The sequence below is a fragment of the Haliotis rufescens genome, unplaced genomic scaffold (assembly GCF_023055435.1).
Source record: "Haliotis rufescens isolate VD_foot unplaced genomic scaffold, xgHalRufe1.0.p SCAF_4, whole genome shotgun sequence".
In the NCBI taxonomy this organism is placed as follows: Eukaryota; Metazoa; Mollusca; class Gastropoda; order Lepetellida; family Haliotidae; genus Haliotis; species Haliotis rufescens.
Window position 1 is genome coordinate 12,656,330 of NW_025964112.1, and position 23,602 is coordinate 12,679,931.

Genomic DNA, 23,602 nt, shown 5'->3' on the forward strand with positions numbered 1-23,602 from the left:
ACTATGAGGTTTCGAAAACTATCCTCTTTTAAAGACATTTGTGGGGAATCATACGAACAAGGGCGAGGTTCACACAGATCGAAGTCAGTCGAACTCGCCTCGAATGTTGGATACCATTGCTAGACGCGGCATCTTTTTCAGACATGTTGGTCACTCGTGTCTGGTTATTATATTGTGTGTCTGTTTGTTGTTTAACGCCGCACTCAGAAATATTACAGCTATATGACGGCGGTAAATAATCGATCCTGGACCAGACAGTCCAGTGATTGATATAATGAGCATCGATCTACCCACATGGGATACCATGACATGCATCAACCAAGTCAGAGAGCCTGACAATTCGATCCGGTCAGTTGCCTCTTACGAGAAGCATAGTCGCCTTTTACGGTAAGCATAGGTTGCTGAAGACCCATTCTAACCAGGATCTTCACGGGTTCTGGTCATTATAGATCTGTGAGGCTACAATGTGTGACCTGCCTTGTTCTGTGCCTTCGTATCCATACGGCGTAGATAGTTGCTCACCTTATCAACCTCTGGCCTGCCTGGTCTAGCCGCCGTTACTTTAATGCCGCTTGAATATATATATATATATATATATATATATATATATATATATATATATATATATAGATATATAGATATATAGATATATATATTAACATATATATATATAGATAGATATATATATATATAGATATATATATATATATATATATATATTTCAAAGCAATGTCATTGTTCCACGCTGTTAAGTGCACATGATTCCAAATTTTCTTTTCGGCAGAGCATGCCAAAACACCAGGTGACAGACCGCCTTTAAAAGTGACAGACGAAGGCAGATGGACATTTGATACATATTTTGTGTCTGCCGTCAACTCAGCTATCTCAGACATACATAATCTATCGCAAGCTGTCATATTGGCGCATGGTAACATCGTATTACGTCATCCTACATTTGTTTCCATGGCAACGCAGCTATCTACTGAAAAAGAACGTTTTAATTATATGGAAGTTCATCTATTAATATCTGTTTACATAGTTCTGACGATATTGCATGCAATTCCTCTGTCTTATGTCTCTGTTAAAACTCTGGGTTTCGCTGATAGTGATGTCTGAAGTCCTGCAAGTATCCTAATCAATATATTTTTGCATTGACTTTTTACCGTCATTGTGAGCACCAGACCCCGGTTCCCTTGCTCTTTGGAATAGCTTTAATAATGTACCCTTGGTCAGTTAAAGTAGCTTCTATAATGCATCACTGTCCGCGAAAGTAGCTTCCATAATGTGCGACTGGCCGTGATAGTAGCTTCCATAATGCGCCGATGCCCGTGATAGTAGCTTCCATAATGTACAACTAGCCGTGATAGTAGCTTCCATAATGTGCCGATGCCCGTGATAGTAGCTTCACTAATGTGTCACTGGCTGCGATAGTAGCTTCCATGTTTCACTGCCCGTGATAGTAGCTTCGATAATATTCCACTGCCCGTGATAGTAGCTTACATAATGTGTCACTGGCTGCGATAGTAGCTTCAATAATGTTTCACTGCCCGTGATAGTAGCTTCACTAATGTGTCACTGGCGACGAAAGTAGCTTCCATAATGTTTCACTGCCCGTGACAGTAGCGTCGCTAGTGTACAACTGGCCGTGATAGTAGCTTCCATAATGTTCCACTGCCCTGGATAGTAGCTTCACTAATGTGTCAATGGCTGCGATAGTAGCTTCTATAATGTTTCACTGCCCGTGATAGTAGCTTTCATAATGTTCCACTGCCGGTTATAGTAGCTTCACTAATGTGTCACTGGCTGCGATAGTGGCATCCATAATGTTTCACTGCCCTTGATAGTAGCTTCCATTATGTTCCACTGCCCGTGATAGTAGCTTCACTAAAGTGTCACTGGCTGCGATAGTAGCTTCCATAATGTTTCACTGCCCTTCATAGTAGCTTCCATAATGTTTCACTGCCCGTGATAGTAGCACCCATAATGTTCCACTGCCCGTGATTGTAGCTTCCATAATGTTCCACTGCCCGTGATAGTAGCTTCATTAATGTTCCACTGCCCGTGATAGTAGCTTCACTAATGTGCCGATGCCCGTGATAGTAGTTTCACTAATGTGTCACCTGATGCGATAGTAGCTTCCATAATGTTTCACTGCCCGTGATAGTAGCTTCGATAATATTCCACTGCCCGTGATAGTAGCTTTCATAATGTGTCACTGGCTGCGATAGTAGCTTCACTAATGTTTCACTGCCCGTGATAGTAGCTTCGATAATATTCCACTGCCCTTGATAGTAGCTTCACTAATGTGTCACTGGCTGCGATAGTAGCTTCTATAATGTTTCACTACCCGTGATAGTAGCTTTCTTAATGTTCCACTGCCCGTGATAGTAGCTTCACTAATGTGTCACTGGCTGCGATAGTAGCTTCCATAATGTTTCACTGCCCTTGATAGTAGCTTCCATAATGTTCCACTGCCCGTGATAGTAGCTTCACTAATGTGTCACTGGCTGCGATAGTGGCTTCCATAATGTTTCACTGCCCTTGATAGTAGCTTCCATAATGTTTTACTGCCCGTGATAGTAGCACCCATAATGTTCCACTGCCCTGGATAGTATCTTCAATAATGTGTCACTGACAGCGAAAGTAGCTTCCATAATGTTTTACTGCCCGTGATAGTAGCTTCCATAATGTTCCACTGCCCGTGATAGTAGCGTCGCTAGTGTACAACTGCCCGTGATAGTAGCTTCCATAATATTCCACTGCCCGTGATAGTAGCTTCACTAATGTGTCACTGGCTGCGATAGTAGCTTCCATAATGTTTCACTGCCCGTGATAGTAGCTTCCATAATGTTTCACTGCCCGTGATAGTAGAACCCATAATGTTCCACTGCCCGTGATAGTAGCTTCAATAATGTTTCACTGCCCGTGATAGTAGCTTCACTAGTGTTCCACTGCGCGTGATGGTAGCTTCCATAATGTTCCACTGCCCGTGATAGTAGCTTCAATAATGTGTCACTGGCTGCGATAGTAGCTTCCATAATGTTTCACTGCCCTTGATAGTAGCTTCCATAATGTTCCACTGCCCTAGAATGTAGCTTCACTAATGTGTCACTGGCTGCGATAGTAGCTTCTATAATGTTTTACTGCCCTTGATAGTAGCTTCACTAATGTTCCACTGCCTGTGATAGTAGCTTACATAATGTTCCACTGCCCGTGATAGTAGCTTCCATAATGTTCCACTGCATGTGATAGTAGCTTCACTAATGTTCCACTGCCCGTGATGGTAGCTTCCATAATGTTCCACTGCCCGTGATAGTAGCTTCCATAATGTTCCACTGCCCTTGATAGTAGCTTCACTAATGTGTCACTGGCTGCGATAGTAGCTTCCATAATGTTTCACTGCCCGTGATAGTAGCTTCGATAATATTCCACTGCCCGTGATAGTAGCTTTCATAATGTGTCAATGGCTGCGATAGTAGCTTCTATAATGTTTCACTGCCTGTGATAGTAGCTTTCATAATGTTCCACTGCCGGTTATAGTAGCTTCACTAATGTGTCACTGGCTGCGATAGTGGCTTCCATAATGTTTCACTGCCCTTGATAGTAGCTTCCATTATGTTCCACTGCCCGTGATAGTAGCTTCACTAAAGTGTCACTGGCTGCGATAGTAGCTTCCATAATGTTTCACTGCCCTTCATAGTAGCTTCCATAATGTTTCACTGCCCGTGATAGTAGCACCCATAATGTTCCACTGCCCGTGATTGTAGCTTCAATAATGTTTCACTGCCCGTGATAGTAGCTTCCATAATGTTCCACTGCTCGTGATAGTAGCTTCATTAATGTTCCACTGCCCGTGATAGTAGCTTCACTAATGTGACGATGCCCGTGATAGTAGCTTCACTAATGTGTCACCTGATGCGATAGTAGCTTCCATAATGTTTCACTGCCCGTGATAGTAGCTTCGATAATATTCCACTGCCCGTGATAGTAGCTTTCATAATGTGTCACTGGCTGCGATAGTAGCTACACTAATGTTTCACTGGCTGCGATAGTAGCTACACTAATGTTCCACTGCCCGTGATAGTAGCTTCCATAATGTTCCACTGCCCGTGATAGTAGCTTTACTAATGTGTCACTGGCTGCGATAGTAGCTTCCATAATGTACCCTTGGAGTCTTTTAGAAGTTGGAAGAACATGAATGCATGACACTTTTTATGGACAACAACCTCTTTATTACATAACAATATATCCTTAAATAATTTCGAAAGTAGAATAAAATAAGTTATACATACAAAGTGTCATGTATTAATGTACCCTTGGCCAGTGAAAGTGGCTCCAATAGCGTACCACAGCCTGTGATTATTGCTTCAATAATTACATCATTCCTGGGAATTTGGCATTACAGGTAATATGTTTTACCAAACGTCTGTTCAGTGTGTTTTTTCGGGTTTTTGCTTTGTTCAACTAATAATAGCTTTTATTTCTATAATATAATAGCTTTTTTCGATACTAAAACAGTTAAGCAAAAATCAATATGTTTTCCCCATTCACATCATATTGAGGAATAATGAGTTTGCACTTACAAGCTCTGCACGGAAAGGCGAACATGAACTAATTATCCCAAATTTGCCCAAACGAGAAATTTACGTTCGCATCGCAATGATGCATATTATCCCTGTCAGGTCATCCACGCATGTACAGTTATTCGTATGATCATTTCAAAGCACATCAGCAAAACTGGACATAACAACTGACTTAAATTAACGTAGAAACCTAAAGTAATTGACCTAAGTTGATCCAAAGTTCAATTCTGAATCTCCCCTACATGTATAATGGAAATTGCTTCAGGGGAAATAGGCTTCTATTTTAGATACACTGACACTGTGTTTCAGAGGTTATATTAGACTAAATATACATTCCTTTTCAACTGAGGAATATATATTTATTCCGATAGCTGTCGGAAGCTCTGTAAAGGGCAGGGTGCCGAGGTGTTGGCACAGCATTCGGCATCAGTTCCCTGGACAGTTACCACTATACATTTTACTGTTTCATTTATCGTCCCAAACGTTTTAAACGGACAAAACAACTTATTTTCATCCACATCGATTTTGCCATTTTCCAGTCTAGCAACTAATTAGTGAGGTGTAGACTTCATATCAATCACTAAAACAATATATGTTCAGCTACTGTTTGGGGGCTGCTGGGGATTGGATTGTAGTAACGATCTTAACTGATGCATTCTTGGGTCAAAGGTGCTTTATGCAAGGCTGGCTTTTGGAGTTGGTTTATATCCCCATGTACACGGTCACGTGATGAATACGTTCGCGGTCAGCAGGAGATGGCCTGTCTGGTACTGATACATCAGACGCTCCCCTGACACTGTCTCACTTAGGTTGAGCGAATGAATGGTGGTGAAATATATATTCTTCGAGTCTTGGTCATGCAAACTAGTGGTTGATAATCTGAGCATGTACTCCAGTGGTGGGTAACGATGACACGGCAGCAGCAATGTCATCCAGTTTAACCATTTGGAATCCACAATGGAAGGTTACAAAAAAACGGCACACTCACGCTCACTCACTCACTCACTCACCCACTCACTCCAGCTGCAAACCATACAGAATGACATACTGTATGTATGTCATAAGCCATTACAATTAGGACATGAGTGAGTGAGGTTATACTTCGTTTTTAACAAATTCACCAAGACGTGGAACAGATTGGGCTCCAGACTTTGAACATATGTGGGGATTCTAAACTTGGAAACAGATTAACCCGTTAGTCCGGATTTGGATATTATTCACCACGTTACCAGTTTATTCGACTAAGACCTTAATCGTTTCCAAGAAAATAACAACCATTAAATTCAAATCTACTTTAAACAGAGAGGCCCGTGAAGATTCCGGGTTAGAATTGGTCTTCAGCAACCAAAGCTTGTTGTAAGAGGTGACTAATTATAACGGGATCGGGTGGTCAGGCTCACTGACTTGGTTGATACATGTCATCGTATCCTAATTGTGTAGATCGATGCTCATGATGTCAATCAATGGATTGTCTGGTCAAGACTCGATAATTTACAGACCGCCGTCATTTTGCTGGTATATTGCTGAGAGGGGGGCTAAACAACAAAATAAAGAATAAAAAGTTAATGTTCATACCGTTTCTAAAAAATAAATATAACATTGCAGACTATAATATACATTTGTCTATACTGTCCATTATTGTCTGCATCATATGGTATCTAATTCCACAGTAGACACTGCTATAAAATATGTCTGTATTACGGTCTACAGTTATCTAGATAGGATTAATGACATGCGGATGGTACCAGGGGATAATGCGTGTTCCTGCTTGGAATCGAAGAGATGAGGTTTCCCCGCGACAGTTCCAAGCTTGCAGCTCTTGTAGATTTGTGTAACGACAGTCGTAGACTGGTATCGATCTGCAGAACGGGCCCGGATCAAGCAGTTTCGATTCAGATGGGCCAGACATTCAATCCTTTCTATTTCCAATTTTGTCTATTTTAGTCATTCTGCTGGAACAACTTGTGCGACATTGATTGAGGTATTTGGGGTGAAAAGGAGCACTCGGACCCCTGTGTCGGAATTGATAAATCCGAGTAAAATATTTACTTAATCAGTTCACAGAATGTCGGCTTGTCCTGAGCAGTGGAAGACAGTCCAATATTTCAAGGAGCACTCACGCCAGTCTCTCTCATCGTAGATCTTCACACTGAAAGAAGGAAATTCATTCAATTCATTTGAAAACAATCACGTCCCAAGGATCCCTGAAGGCACAATGTGGACTTGAAAAATCTGAAAGTAAATAAATTCTTAACCGATTTTCAGTCCAATTTACCAAACTATTTCAAATCTAAATATGTGGTTAAGACATCTTGTACTGAACAAATACCAGTATGATAGATTCTATTTATCTGTAACTGTATTCCCTGTAAATGTAATCTCCAGTAACAAATGAGCAATCTTGTGTTACACATATAGCAAGAAACATCACTTGTTTAATGCAGCTCATTTGCAGCTTCTAATGCTATTGTTGTTTCCATTATATTCTGTGATGTTGATAAACAAAGCCTGTATCAGCTGGGCGTCAACCAAAAACGATCTGAGATATAATTATGAGTAAAATGTCACGGAGAATTAGCGCCAGTTGCCGCCAGTCCTATTCCTCTCAATGACCTTGGTATTTGCATAATTGGAGCGTCCTGAATGCCACAGACATTTTCTCGGATTTAGAAACAGTAACAACCCACGTGATGTGTTCGTGCCTTAAAATGTTTCGAAGTTTTCAAGTCTCTACTCACTGAAACATTTAGTTTAAAACTTCACAAACTACATGACGTCATATGTCACCGGAACCAGTGAACCACATCAATCATGTCACGTGATCAAAGAGTCGTCTGCTACACAGATCAAAATGGCGGCAGAGCGGTGGTGAAGAGTGTGGAGCGACACAGAGCAGCTTGCAAATTAGGATCCCGTTGTCTTATTTTTGGCATATCTTTTCCTGGCTTTGCTTGGCTCGTGTCAGGTTTCCAAGTGTAGTTGCATCTCGCAAGCGATGCATGTGGGCCTTGACACAAGCATCTAAAGTGAGGAAGCGGAGTGAAATGGAGTTAAGGCTGTATATTACGGACTCTCCGTCACCTGAATAGCAATTACTGGTCTTTTACACCAGTGGTGCCGATTTCCTCTTCTTGATTGTTTAATCAATGATGCATGTGAGACTCATACAAACCGTGAGTATATGGGTGCAGTGTTGTCGGAGCCATCTCTTCCCCGTTTCCGGATTACAACTTCCTAGGCCTTTTTCATTAAGCAACAACTATACATGACTTTGGGACGCGGCTTAACAGATGTACGATGTTTTATGTTCACACTACCGCTGTAACCATTTGCATTCTTCACGCAATGAAGAATATATCAACCACTTAACATATGTTTCAAGTGATCAGTTCTTAGGTCTTGGATTCTGTGTGCCGCTTTGATTTTTCAAATGACGTGAGATGTAATTGAAATCATTACTGACTCAATAATCGTTGAACAGTTGTGAGGAATAGTTCTACACTGTTTCAAGGTTGCATCAAAAGTGTCAATCCATTGACGAAACTGTGACCAGAAGATCAATCCTTTGAGTTGATCGGCATATGTCAGTTGTTTGAGCTGTCTCAGGAGTCTATAGGATAGCACCCGCGCCCAAACATCTCCCAAACACACCATCACAGATAAGTATTGAGAAAACAGAAGAGTTTAGCGTATGCGGAATATTTTGGAAGCACTTATCTAAAGGTAGAAGGCCCTTGGAACAAGGCCAAGGATGTTGATGGATTCGTACTCTTCTTGTTGAAATTTGCATTTGATACTTCAATCCATGCTGGACGTGCATTAAGAGCTGAACACGACGACATCAAGATTTCAAGGATTAAAGGTAGGACGTGTTTAGAGTGTTTCCTGGAATAAGATGTAGGGGGCAACCGACTGTCTAGCGAGTGGTAGTTATGTACATAAATGTTGCTATGATACATGTCGGGTAGTCAGACGCTTCTGATTTCATACAAAACACAGCGAGGATGTTGTATGTGTGCTTTTTATAGCATGCACCATGTCCTACTAGGATTAACATAACGTATTCGTAATTTATTCGACGCCTGAAGAGCTTCCACATTAAAAAGTTCAATATATGCACTACTTTTTATGAATCTAGTTGATTTCGTTTAAGAATTTGCTATATTTTAAGTCTGGTTATTGGTTTACGTAAATACCGCAATATTTGATGAATGCGTAATATTATATGACTTCCGACAATTCACTGTGCTTATGTGCGAAATTTGTTATATGTAGTTTGTTTACTTCTTTTAATCTACTTGTTTTATGGTTGCGAAATTCATTTACTATTATTCATTTTTGTTTCATTATCTTAAACCTGGTGAGTGTAATTAATCTGTATGATTTATATGTAAATAAACGTTCATACAGATATGATTCAGTCAGAATGCCTTGATAAAAATTGCAAAACGTGTATCTTATAAATTGCGAAGCGCTTCTCAATCCATCTATTATTGCTACAAATATCAAAAGTACTTCCTACATTGCACAGGGTTCAAATAATTACGAAAATATACCCTTTGATTTCCATTGACATATTAATTTCTTAAGTATGTGTCGTTAAGGAAAATCAGTTTTTCCTTGAATCATCAAAATATCCATTTCACATCTATAATTGATAATATTACAAACGAAGCTTAACGAGAGAAAATTGATAATTTTCCAAAACAAAACCCGTAATGTGGCTAATTTACTTGCAGTAAGGAAAGGGCCAAGTGAGGAAATATTTAGCACCACCTGCATTTAATTACCTCCTTTGGCCAAGGAAGAATAATAATCCCCTCTGACCCAGCTCGTGAAGTGGCTGTTACGTGCCGTCAGGGCTTCGGAGATATATGGCAGGATACTATCTATATTCTCGCTGTGAGGATCATTAGATGTTAAGATTGTAGTCATGGGGTCTTTGGCGTTGAGGGACACCTGCTATAAGTTACTTTGATGCATATCTTACCTTTTTAACCACCACTCCATGATTTGATGTAAGCTCGATCAATATCTCACCACTCACTATTTGCCAGCATTGTTCGTAGTCACTAACCTCCACCGAGTCAATCTGCTTCAGTAGCTGTTGTATATTACATGTACAGTTAGTATGTCAGATAAGCTTGGTATTAGTCTTGTTACTTTTTAGTTCATATCTGTGATCCTTCTAACACTGTACCTTCCTTTGTTGACATATTTACCTTTTCCTGATTTATTATACTCTCGTTGTTGCAGATATTTCTGATGAATATGGAAAGGGTTTTGGCGCTTTTATTTGAACTCTGTCACTTACTCAATGATCCACAGCAAGATTTCCAACTTTCGTTGTTTATTGCCCATGACCTCTGATCATAATGGGTTATCACGTTTGCTTAAATGCCTTAATTACATTTTTATGATGTAATATCTTTAATTCAATCTGTGGTGCTTCGCTAACCATCATTTCCTAACTTTTATGTCGGAAGTTGTCGACGCCGGAATTAGGCCACGTTTATTGTTCTAGCATGTTAGCTAACACCATCCTGAGAAACACTCTTATATTATGCCAGCATGAAACTATGAAATCACCTTGCTAACATAGCACTATAACACTATGAAAGTCCATGTTTCGTGAGACCACGCCGACAATTGTTTACACTAAGTCATGAAAACACCAAGCAAGGATGAGATATTGAATTCACTTTGAACTTCCTGCCCGATTGACATAACCTACGCCAGCATGAAAAACGAAGACAAAAAAGGAAACTTACAGTACCGTGACAGAAGCATGATATATTGACAAAACATAGATAACGGCTTGTCAGTATGAAATCGCCTTTACAACTGGGTGGTAGTATAAGGCGTCAGATGTATTAAAACTTAACAGTACCTGGACAATAACATTGCAAGACAGATTGACGTTGCATTGACAAAGGCATGGCAGACTGACAACAGCATGACAGATTGACAGTACATCGACAAAGGTAAGGCAGATTGATAACAGAATGACGGATTGACATACATTGACAAAGGTATCACAGATTGATAACAGCATGCCAGATTGACAGTACATTTTCAATGGTATCACAGATTGATGACAGCATGACATTACATTGACAATCGCCTGGTAGATTGGTGAGGGATTGACAGTACCTTAGTCACAGCATGGCAGACTGACAACACCAAGGCTGATTGACAGTACATTGACAATGGTATCACAGATTGATAAAAGCAAGACATTACATTGAGTTGCCTGGTAGATTCGTGAGGGATTGACAGTACCTTAGTCACAGCATGGCAGACTGACAACACCAAGGCTGATTGACAGTACATTGACAATGGCACGGCAGTTTGACAACAGCATGATAGTACAGTGAGAATGTCATGGCAGCTTGATAACCACATGACAGATAACAGTACCTAGGTAATAACATGGCAGACGGGCAACATCAAGACAGATTGACAGTACACTGACATCAGCATGACAGATTGACAGTGATTGATAACGGCATGGCAGATTGACAACATCATGAATAATTGATAGAACACAGACAACCGCCTTAAAGCATCCACAAATCCGTTGCTTGCTGGAAAAATTCAAATCTACCTACACTAGTTGTGTAAAACAGTAAGCCAAATATTACATATGTAATAATCGTTTGAATGTTATACACAAAAACAACAGCCAAATAATTTTAGGGAGTGAGCTTAGTTTCAAGTCGTAACTACCAGTACTCAAGCCAAGTGATGGCGATGGACACACATTGTTCCATTTCACACTATGGCGTATATTGATCATGATGTTAATAAATGTCTTCGAGATTCTGTAAAATTAGTCTTGGCTTCGTTTTCCATAATTCACAATGCTCACATGTTTTATTCAACAATCATATATTAAGGACCTATTTTGCCCGATGAACTTCATGGAATAAATATTCCACGGAAATAGTAATAAGAGCTTGCCTCCTTCACAATTTAAGTATGCAACTGAGAATTAGTTCCTTTGTAGTAGTGTATTAAGGTCTCTTAATTTTGAATTAAAGTTAATTTATGATTGCATAACAAACTCAAATGTTAATGTATTATTTGTGACACGGTAATGAAATTAACGTTGAATTTAAGCTACATAATAATTGTATAACGTGTTGAACGTCCTTTGAAACGTTAACCAAAAAAAATATAACAAAGACCTTGTACGTGAGCAATTATGAATTTTGAATGAGAATTACCAACAAGGAAAATAAAAATTTGAATAGGATGAAAACCCAGTTTCAAATTGCCTCAATGGTTGTAATGTAATTACAGAAAGCACTTACATAATAGCCTTACACAGGCCATCACTAGGCTGTCTGTAACCTGCGTCTGGAGAGCCATATGGCCGGCAGACCTTCTTTACTTTTTGTTAAAGAGGCACTGTTGTTGCGTGTGATGAAAGCTGGTAAGGACTCTTATGTCTTCCAGGTGTGTAACACACACACTGCTTTCTCCAACACTATACAATGTGTACAAACACACACCATTCGAGATATCTCAGGAATCCCCCCTCCCATCTCCCTCTGTTTAGTCTAACCCCATCTTCATCCCTGCCGAGCAATGCACGTTTCATTATGCAGCATGATATGAAAATAGGTATTCGATCCGATCGAAAAGATAATGGGATGAACGCATTGTTGTTTACATACTGAAGCAATGTAAGGACGCAACATTTTGATTTATTTGGATGTCTATATTTTATTAATCAGGGGATTGCTTTAGTTTCACATTATCACAAAACAAGATTGTGGTGATTTCATGTTGTGACTGTTTACATTCACCTTTACAGCTACATTTATTATTTTAATATTTTGGATCCTTTTTGTTAAGGCCAACATTTTTTGGCTTCAGTGTCATTTCATCAATATTTCCATTTTTTTCGGTACGTGCGTTCGATATCAGTCAAATCAGTAGAAATTGACATGAACAACCGGATACAATTACCTCTCAGTATCCATACTCAAACCTACGTTTATATTGTGATGTCTTACAGTCGTATTGAGAAAATAAATTTTCCTTATAATCTGTATTTCACTTATTTTCAGCCACCAAACCATATAAATGAGAAAAATGGTGTTTACCCTTTTGCGAACACTGATTTTAAAGTGATCCATTCATTTAATTTCCACCATTGTGTTGCCTTTTACGCAAAATGGAATCTGTTTGGGCAGGAAATCGAGACTGGTTGTTCCCTGGCTTTGACGTGTTACATTAGTGTTTGTTTCAGATGCAAGATATAAAGAACCTAGAAAATGCAGTCTGCTATTAAACATTCATACTCAGCCGGTGTATGACATTTGAAAACGAATTTTACTGTAAAATAAAATGTCACATGTAACACAATACGCAAACCTTCCCTTTGGGTCATAACGTACACGTAGTTGTGTCGCCGTCTGGATTACCGGGAGGCTCTTTCTTGAAATGTGCAGTTGTACAGTTTTTAACACAAGAGGAGAGATATGAAAACAGATGTTGATCTGTATTGAACAATTGATGGCTACTATGTATGCATCCTGTAGATATATGTCTATGATCACAAATGTCGACTGCATGGGTATTTATAGATATAAATATTGATATTTCACACACAAACACTGTATTCTTGATGTTAATTATATCGCATTTTTCAGATAGTACTCAAAACCTTGGTGATGTGAAAATGTCACTGGGAACGGGAATACCTTGACGACGAAACGAATAATATTCCATTTATCTGTGAATAAGTGTATATTCATTATATGGATACCAGGGATACAGGCTTTTTATTCGACGTTGACATTCGGATTTGTCCTTGAGCGGAAACTCGAATCAAAGCTGGCGACCATTGTGCAACGACACTATAAGTCAGACGGTCACGTGACATCTCCTGACATCCAAATCGCCCGTGTATGTACGGCGTTGTACTTAGTAAGCACAGTCATGGCAAGTGTTGCCTATAACTTTATGACAGTGGATTCAAACGCCCACCACCGTCGATACAGCAACGCCGGCCGTGACACCGGCGTGAGCGTCGACGTTTTAAGTGAGACGTCATCAATTCCAAGGTCTGCCAAGAAACGAGGCCGTAAGAAGTCTTCTGCTTCTGTTGTTCAGTCCAACCACAAAAAGGTAAGCACGATTGCATGTTAATAATATAGTTTTTCTCTTAACAGCTTACTTTGTAAATGCCTTTTCAGCACTTATACAACGTCATCGACGTCATGTTAGGAGCTATTTTACGACGTTTGAAAGCTTCTAACGAGGAAATACTGGTGAATTATATACATTGAAAAGTTTCCAAGTATTTCGGATAGGGTTCCAATAATTTTAGTCACTAAGGCTAATATAGGTAGGTTTACAATTTCATTTTGAATAAGAAACAGTACTGTCTTGATTGGGTACAATTATCAACGTTATCTGTGGTATTTGTGAAATGAAATATAGATATTGTGTATGTGACTTTCTGACAGTAAGCAATGCGACGACCAAGGACCATACACTCTAAGACCAATATCATATCATAAGTAGATCACCATCTCCGAAAGTAAAGCTTGATGATACATAAAACTGTGAATGCAATAGCTACTAATAAATTAATATAATGTTAACTTTGAAAGTGGGGTGCAACGATTTTGTACGATAACGACTTTCCCAGTAACTCCCTGCTGTGGGCAACCTATTCAGTATTCTTCAGTATGCATCCTTAACCCCTCGTGTGCCCTGCTATGTCCAACTGTGCCTCAGATTGCCCAAGTATTCTTCCAAAAGCATCAGTTACCCCTTGTGTGTCCTTTTTGTGTCCACCTATGTCCCAAAATGCCCAGTATTATTCCTTATTACACCCCCCCCCCCCCTTGTGCCCTGCTATGTCCAATTGTGTCTCAAATTGCCCCAGTATTCTTCAGTATGCATCTGTTACACACGTGGGCCCTTCCATGTCTGATTACAGGTAACATTGCTCCAATATTCTTCAGTATGAATATTTAACCATCGTGTACCCTGCTATGTCCAACTATATACCAAATTGCTCCAATATTCTTCAATATGAATATTTAACCATCGTGTACCCTGCTATGTCCAACTATATACCAAATTGCTCCAATATTCTTCAATATGAATATTTAACCATCGTGTACCCTGCTATGTCCGACTATATACCAAATTGCTCTAATATTCTTCAATATGCATATTTAACCATTGTGTACCTTGCTATGTCCAACTATGTACCAAATTGCTCTAATATTCTTCAATTTGAATATTTAACCATCGTGTACCCTGCTATGTCCAACTATATACCAAATTGCTCCAATATTCTTCAATATGAATATTTAACCATCGTGTACCCTGCTATGTCCGACTATATACCAAATTGCTCTAATATTCTTCAATATGCATATTTAACCATTGAGTACCTTGCTATGTCCAACTATGTACCAAATTGCTCTAATATTCTTCAATATGAATATTTAACCATCGTGTACCCTGCTATGTCCAACTATATACCAAATTGCTCCAATATTCTTCAATATGAATATTTAACCATCGTGTACCCTGCTATGTCCGACTATATACCAAATTGCTCTAATATTCTTCAATATGCATATTTAACCATTGTGTACCTTGCTATGTCCAACTATGTACCAAATTGCTCTAATATTCTTCAATATGAATATTTAACCATCGTGTACCCTGCTATGTCCAACTATATACCAAATTGCTCCAATATTCTACAATATGAATATTTAACCATCGTGTACCCTGCTATGTCCGACTATATACCAAATTGCTCCAATATTCTCAATATGCATATTTAACCATTGTGTACCTTGCTATGTCCAACTATGTACCAAATTGCTCCAATATTCTTCAATATGAATATTTAACCATTGTGTACCTTGCTATGTCCAACTATATACCAAATTGCTCCAATATTCTTCAATATGAATATTTAACCATTGTGTACCCTGCTATGTCCAACTGTATACCAAATTGCACCAATATTCTTTAATATGAATATTTAACCATCGTGTACCCTGCTATGTCCAACTATATACCAAATTGCTCCAATATTCTTCAATATGCATATTTAACCCCCGCGTGCCCTGCTATGTTCAACTGTGCCTCAGATTGCCCCTGTATTCTTCAATATGCATCTGTTACCCCTCCCACAACCCCCCCCCCCCCCCTTCCCCCCGTGTACCCTGTTATGTCCAGATATGCCTCAAATTGTCCAGCATTCTTCATATACATCTATTACCCCCATGTGCTCTTTTCTGTTCTAATATTCCTCAAATTGCCCAAGTATTCTACAGTATGTATCTGTTACCCCCAGTGTGCCCTGCTATGTCCAACTGTGCCTCAAAATTGCCCAGTATTCTTCAGTATGCATCTGTTACCTACGTGTGTCCTTCCATGTCCAATTACATCTAAAATTGCTCCAATATTCTTCAGTATGCATCACTTACGCCTGCGTCCCTTGCTATGTCTTTATCAAATTGCCCCAATATTCTTCAATATGCATATTTAACCCTAGTGTGACCTGCCATGTCTAACCACGTATATCTTATCTGTCTCGCTTTTCTTCAGTATACATATTTGACACCTATGTCTCGTGTTATGTCTCAAAATATCGTAGTCTATCAGTCTATGAAATATTTTATTCTCTTAGAAATTTGCTTGGAAATTATTTTTTTCCTCTGCTCGGAAAGACATATATTAAATATTTAAACCCTTTTCTTAATGCTGATTTTATGAAATACAGTTTTTCTAGACTTGCACATTTAGTCATCTGAAGTTGATAAGAGAACTAGAATTACAAACAATGCTTATATGTGAATGTCATTGTATAAAACTATGCCCTACTATGCCCAACTGTATTCAGTCATTCTAATCTATGGAAACACCTGACATATAGGACTGTGGTTAACCTGACAGGACGGGACGTAACTGTATAATACATAACACTGATGCATAGGGCAGCCGTTCTCCATTATAATCATATATATCAATTTCTGACATTGATCTGTCTGTTATACTATATGCATACCTGTTGAAGAGAGGGACACGAGTGAACCAGTGGTCTAAGGTACCGCAAATCACTGTGCACAGTTGCGTCCCTTGGGCGTGCCGGGATCCGTGGTTGTATGTTTGAATCGCAGATTCGCCCTGATTATGATCCTTGGTTTGCTCCATCCACGTGATCGAGGTTTCACTAAAGTAAGAAATGTCGACCTACATGTGTTTGGGTTTCCCCAAACATTAAGCTGACACGCCTTGGTATAACTGAAATACTGTTCTAAGCGGCGATAAACATGACTCACTCACTCTGTTCAGAGATCGTTTGTAATTATTCTCGATTTAGGAAGAACTTGTGGATTCTTAAAGTTGAGAGTCAATTCCACATATGTATTACTACTTGTATATAGTTTTGTTCCTTTACTTCGTAGGTTCAGTCACCAGAAATTCCTGTTAACTAATAATTATACACTGATGACCTTGAGTCAGGCTTAGCATTTGTACACGTTTTATAAGATTGTTTTCTCCACCCGTTCATGCATATTTAACGGTGGGACAAATCGTCTAAGGGACCAAAATTCGCGTCCCTTAGTCGTGTAAGGATCCGCTTATTTAGGTCGAATCTCATATTCGACCTGATAATGATCCTTGGTGTGTCAGCATCAAAACCGTGCTCGTGGGTTTTACCAAAGTTGGTAATGTCTACGACCGCGATAACTTGGCGCTTGTCTGACGTGCCCTGATATGACTGAAATATTGTTCACAGCGGCATTAAACCAAAATCACTCACTCACTCACATATATATATTAACGCAATCCTTTGAATAATTTCAGTTCTACGGTTTCTGCAGTTGTTGCCAAAATCGTCCCCTCACATGTTGTGTCAAGGTGTGTCACTAGTGATATTCCTTTATCTTAAATGTTCAGTTGCGTCCCTTGGTCGTGCCAGGATCCGCTACTCGTGGGTTCGATTCGCCCTGAATATGATCCCTGGTCTGTAAGGACAACACCCGTAGTCGTGGGTTTAACCAATGTTGTAAACGTCTAATTCCAGATAACACTCAGAAATAATGTTGTTCAAAGCAGCGTTGAACCCCGACTCACTCACTCACTGATATCTCGATATGTTACTTGTTTCCTGGTACGGGGGAACTCTAAGAATAACCAACTCTCATGTGTTGAGATAAACAGATCAGTTATCTTGTACACAGGATGATATGAAAAATTATTAAGTGCAAGTTACAGCTATTTTCGTTCCAGAGCATTAAAACACACAATGCTCTTGTTTCACCTCAGAAAAATACCTGGCATGCTTAGTTTGTTTTTGTATGTAGGTTCTTCCTGTTAGAATCAAAATGACATTCATCTAACATTGCACCAACTTCGAACGTAGTTCTGAATTAATGTTTCGTGTACTTCATCATACCATGATTTAACATATATTGCCACGCCACGCCACGCCACGCCACGCCACGCCACGTCACGCAACGCAACGCAACGCAACGCCACGCAACGCAACGCAACGCCACGCAACGCCACGCAACGCCACGCCACGCTAGTACCGTACTATACCGGATTGCATCGTTTCCGTATCGTTTCGTATCGTTTTCGCGTCGCGTCGCGTCGCATCGCATCGCATCGCATCGCATCGCATCGCATCGCATCGCATCGCATCGTATCACGATTCAGTTTATCATTATTATTAATGTGTGTTTGTTCCATTGAAAAAATATTACCCCGTGCTAGCAAGCTACAAACACAACCTACACACTGAATGACGCCTTATTGTTTGGGGAGGGCCGAGTTTGTGCTGGCATACCACTAGGCACGTGTGAAGGCCAGTTCAAGGTATTTGTAGCTGCCTCACGGTAAATATTCGTGCCACGAAAATGCTCATGAGCTTGTCCTAGCTTTGTTTGGCACAGTGAATGTGCTTTCGATTGTATAAGGATGATCTTCATGTCATTGATTAAACCATATATTTATTCATTGAAGGCAACACAAATTGACACGCATTCAAAATTCAAATTGGCCTGAATTCATCGACCGTAAAACAAATCGACATTCATTCAAAATTATAATTAGACTGATTCACGGAATTATTCTCGTTTCTTATTTGAGCCCAGGCTTTTCTGTTTATTCTATGAATGTTTGACACGTTTTGGCAGCTTTACATTCCATTTCTCAAAGGAGTTCTTCGAAGCCAAGTTAATTGATAAGTGGGTCTATTTATACTTAGCCTAGATGTGTAAGCCTTCACAGAAGCGGCAATGGGTGCCGCTCGCCGTTCACCTATAAACTCTGGTACCTCCCGGGGGATTCGCGCACACATCCACGCGTCTGTGCAACGAGGCGTGCGTCTGATCTATCACACATGTAGGAAAGTCTACGATAGAGAAGAGCTTCAATAAAATATATGCAAAAGATACCATCAGTAAAAAAATATGCATCTAAAGTTGATTACATCGTTAAACAGCTGAAATGACAGTATGTTTATATTGCTTTGTAAAAAGTAATATTGAGGAGTTATATTTTGTTTGTGTACCGTGGTATCACTCATTATATCAATTCTAGGGAGCGTTCAAGTAGGTTTGAGCAGTTCATTATTGAAGCCCTTTCATGTAATAATTTGTTTTTGATATTTATAAAAGGTATACAACCATACATACCGCTGAAGAATATGGTTTGCTAGCCCCAACTTACTCAAGCACATATCATTCCTTTGAACTAGAACACCAAATTAAAGAAGTTCGTTTTTAATTGAGGGCAGAGTTTGTATTGAGGCGGTGGAGAGTACATCAGACTTTGTAACCTTATGAGAAAATAACCACGAGCATCTGATCAGGGAAAACACTTACTGACATTAAACTGTGCTCAAGATAAAACGGACCCTTGTAAAAGTGGTGTAAAATTAGGCGGAACTGACGGCTGAGCATGATAGGAATATATCTGGTAGTGTGAGGAGCCAAGTCAGGGAGTCGACATCAACAGGAAACTCAAGTCTTCTGCGCTGCCACATTATCGTTTCGAAATTCACTGTGTTAAAAATGTACACTTATTTCTTTTGCATTTGTTTCTTTAATATTATTTTACACAGTTTAACTGCGATCGATGAGGATTAAATTCCAGTGTGGAATTGGACGTCCTCGATGAGTATCTGTTCTAACGCATTAGCGTTAGTCCGTGGCTATTTTAAAAGGGCTAGTGGAGTGAAGAAGCCCTGCTGACCATTGCCTAGTCCTGCACCATGACCGTGGAATATATATATATTTTATGAAAAAATAATAATCTAGAAATGCATTCAAAAGCAAGGCTAGCCAGCTCAAGCTGAAATCAGCATAGGGAATTTTATTATTTTTAGAGTCAAGAAGGATATTGTGTAATATAAGATTTCAGAGACTAAATGTTAGTCTAACCATTGCCCAGAAAGTTATGTTATGTCAATTTGGTGTTGTTTGGAATTTCTCCTGTCCAGAAAAGCTACTCTTCGAACTATGGGCTAGTTAATGTTCATCACGAATATGACTCACTGCTAACTATTTCTGACAACTCATCCGTGTGGCTAATAAAGTGCAATTGTTGACTTCACTCTACTTTTCATGATTGTCAGAGTTGATGAAACGGGGAATGGGATGGCTATCATAAGTTCTTCTTCTGTATGTAAACATAACTTGTGTTGGTAACCAGTGAAGAAGACCAAATCGTTTTGACCACCGGACTGTCCTCCTGGGCCAGCATGTGTTACCAACACATGCAGCACACACTGGCGACTGCTATGTCTTGTTCAGGGTCGATAGCTTTAGACAGTTGTTATGGTTGCAATATTACTGACTGGGGCTCACATCTTCTTACTCCCTCTGTATGTTCTCAATGTGTAAGAGATGGCATTGACGTCCAGTGTGATATGCAACTGTCATAACAGACACTATGCAGTCGATACAATGTGTACGTCTGAATATATAGAATATTATATCTATAAACATTCTCTGCTTCTGGGTCACTTGCGTTAAAATACACAGAACTGCGTCTTAGCATTCATGTTATAAATACGGCAGTCGCCTTTGAGATCTCTGTATATATTCCTATATTGTGTTTGTACCGTTAAGTCTCGTTTTCAAAATAAAGCCGGAAAACTACAAATAAGACATTCAATATTAAGAAATTATATAGAAATTAACAATCAGGCGGTTCTTTTGTCTTGGCCTGTTATTTATCCGCATTTATTCACATTCTCACATGAATCTTCCTCTACCCTTTTATCTCTTATTCTCTTACCAAACAATTTTTGTATTAACAAGTCAATAATATATAATTGTAAATGTATTTTAACCATGTAGATTTCTTGTATTTTCCATCTTGATACAGATTTCCTGTTTATGAACAGTAAATTCCGGTTATAACGAACTCATGGACCACTGACTTGAGTTCGTTATAACCGTAGTTCGTTATAAGCATATATACTGTTGCACAGCAAACGGACGGGACCAGAAACCGTTTGTTGTATCCGTCAGTTCATTTTTAACGTGTAGTAGTTTGCTGTTTTTTTATATGAATGGTACACTTTTGATAAGAACACGTGAAATTGAGATGAACCTAATGTTTTGTTTGTTGTGTAACGCCGCACTCAGCAATATTTCAGCTATATGAGTTTCCCTCCTTAAAATTAAAAATGTATCCGATGAACTTAATGGATACATTTGAAATACCCGTTTTAATCAGGGAAACTTTTTAGTCGCATTTGACGCGACAATATCCAAGGGAATGTAACTGAAATTTGTGGGTTGCCTTTTTCCCATTATTATGTGTTTTAATTAATAGAATATCCATAAAGTTATTTCATGGTATCAATATAGTTAAGTTCAACTCATGCATGAATCTCTAAATGTTGATCAATATTCTCAGAAAATGAGTCATGGTGACTCAAATGTTACCAAGTGAAGCCCGGCGTGGTATTGAACCAGAGTGAGTGAGTGACTGAGTTAGGTTTAAGGCCGCTTTCAACAGTATTCCAGTTATATCGCGGCGTGTCAGCTTAATGTAGGAGGAAAGCCCCAAGTGATGCAGGTCTCAGACGTTAACCACTTCGGTGAAACCCACGACCAAACCTGGAAACATAATCGGGGCGAAACGGGATTCGAACCCATAATCATAGGTTTGTGGCGTGCCCAAGGGACGCAACTCTGCACAACGAATCGCGGCGCCTTAGACGACCGGGGCAACCGTGCCCCTATTGAACATAGAACATACTGACATCACAAACTGCTGCTGCTTAAGAGGAGTACAGTGACGCGTGTGATATCCAGGTTGATGGAAGGTATTGTGTCTAGCATAAAGCTAGGATAAAGTAACATATTGGGACGTCGATATTGAAACTTATATTTGTTACTTGGGATAACAGTGATGACACCCGGTGTTGCTAGCACACATACCAGACACATGATCAGGGCCCAGTTACTACTAAGTCTTGTTCACGGAGTCATAACGTATGCATCATAAAGCTTGTTACGCTCTAACACAACCTCTGTACGCACCATATACCATATATACGCGTCTCATAGCCTCAATACGCATCATGTAGCCAATGCACGCATCGCACGGACTCACAACGCTTTGCAATTGGGTTTCAGCTGTTGCTTACAGATAACCTATAATTCAAGGTTATGCTCACATATGTCGGCTGCAGTGATTCACAACCACTGTACGCACCATATACCATATATACGCGTCTCATAGCCTCAATACGCATCATGTAGCCAATGCACGCATCGCACGGACTCACAACGCTTTGCAATTGGGTTTCAGCTGTTGCTTACAGATAACCTATAATTCAAGGTTATGCTCACATGTGTCGGCTGCAGTGATTCATAAATGCAAACACTTATCTTCTTGTCTTTTCAACTTCTCATGCAGGAATGCGGTATACACCTAACGTTCCAGTTGGTTAGGCGATCGTAATTCCTGAAATCGATGAGCCCATGAGCCATATTTATGAGCCCAAGTCAGGGGTTGCTTTCCGATGTCGATGTTCGCAGGAAGAATTCTGCATTCAATTGCTATCTCCCGCGACCGACGTCTGAAGTAATAACTGTCTCGCGTCTTCATGTTCAAGATATTTACGATTGCCTCTAACACACATCAGTCTGGGATGGTGACGTAGTGTAATACCAAGGGATCTATTGACGTGTGCGTCCATTAAGCTATGTATCAGATGTGTTTCATCATGTACAAGTTATAACTTACCATGGATATACGTAGCTATATTGTACCATGCATATACATAGATATATTGATAGGAATTATGCCCTTGTTTTCAATGTAACATATACTCTAAGAAATTCCAGAAAAGCATTTTCTTAACACCAATCATTTATCAATTCCTCGAAGAAATGTAGATACACTGTCTAAATTCTTGAAATGATTTTAAAATTAACATGGAACTTCTATATTATTCTCAATATGGTACAAGGAGATACACTATTATTAACTGATACACTATTATATTATTATGCTGATAGGGGATAGTGATGGACTACTGGAAGCTAGGACTTCAATTATCACTGATTAGTAATAGGATAATGGCCAATGGCCAAACGGGAGGCACGGGGTGATTAGCACTGATAGATAATAGCAATGGAAAGGGCAATGAACAAATGGATGAATAGAACCCGGCTGGATAATTAGCATATACAATAGTCAAAGCAATAAGTCCCAAGCACTGGGCAGATAGGTTCCCTGGTCACGGTTCATGGCTGGCTGGTGTTTCCTGATGTCAATGGCTTCTTGTTGTGTTGTGTAAAAAAGAAGTAAATTCTCTTCCCATGGTGGATCACTTCTAAATGCCATTCAAAGACTTCACTGTTCATTGATGTAATTATATTCGTTGGAAATGTATATTTATAGGATTTTCCTAAGATGAGATAACTTGATGATAATAAAATATGTTTAAACTAAAATGACAGACGCAAAGAAACTGACTAAAAAGTACAAATTAG

At 39.4% G+C, this 23,602-nt stretch overlaps 1 protein-coding gene across 3 annotated transcripts in view; it reads left to right on the top strand.

Moving 5' to 3' along the window:
* Positions 1 to 7,262: 7,262 nt before the first annotated feature.
* The window catches only part of LOC124111365 (cys-loop ligand-gated ion channel-like), an 81,129-nt gene continuing 64,789 nt past the window's right edge, over positions 7,263 to 23,602 (top strand). For 2 of the 3 annotated variants that reach the window (XM_046471032.2, XM_046471031.2), the window contains exons 1-3: positions 7,263 to 8,445; positions 13,247 to 13,724; positions 17,445 to 17,498. In XM_046471032.2, coding sequence (XP_046326988.1) covers positions 13,536 to 13,724; positions 17,445 to 17,498 — 243 coding nt within the window. In that variant the 5' untranslated portion in view covers positions 7,263 to 8,445; positions 13,247 to 13,535. The remainder of the gene's footprint in view (positions 8,446 to 13,246; positions 13,725 to 17,444; positions 17,499 to 23,602) is intronic. The other variant, XM_046471034.2, reaches the window with a different exon arrangement.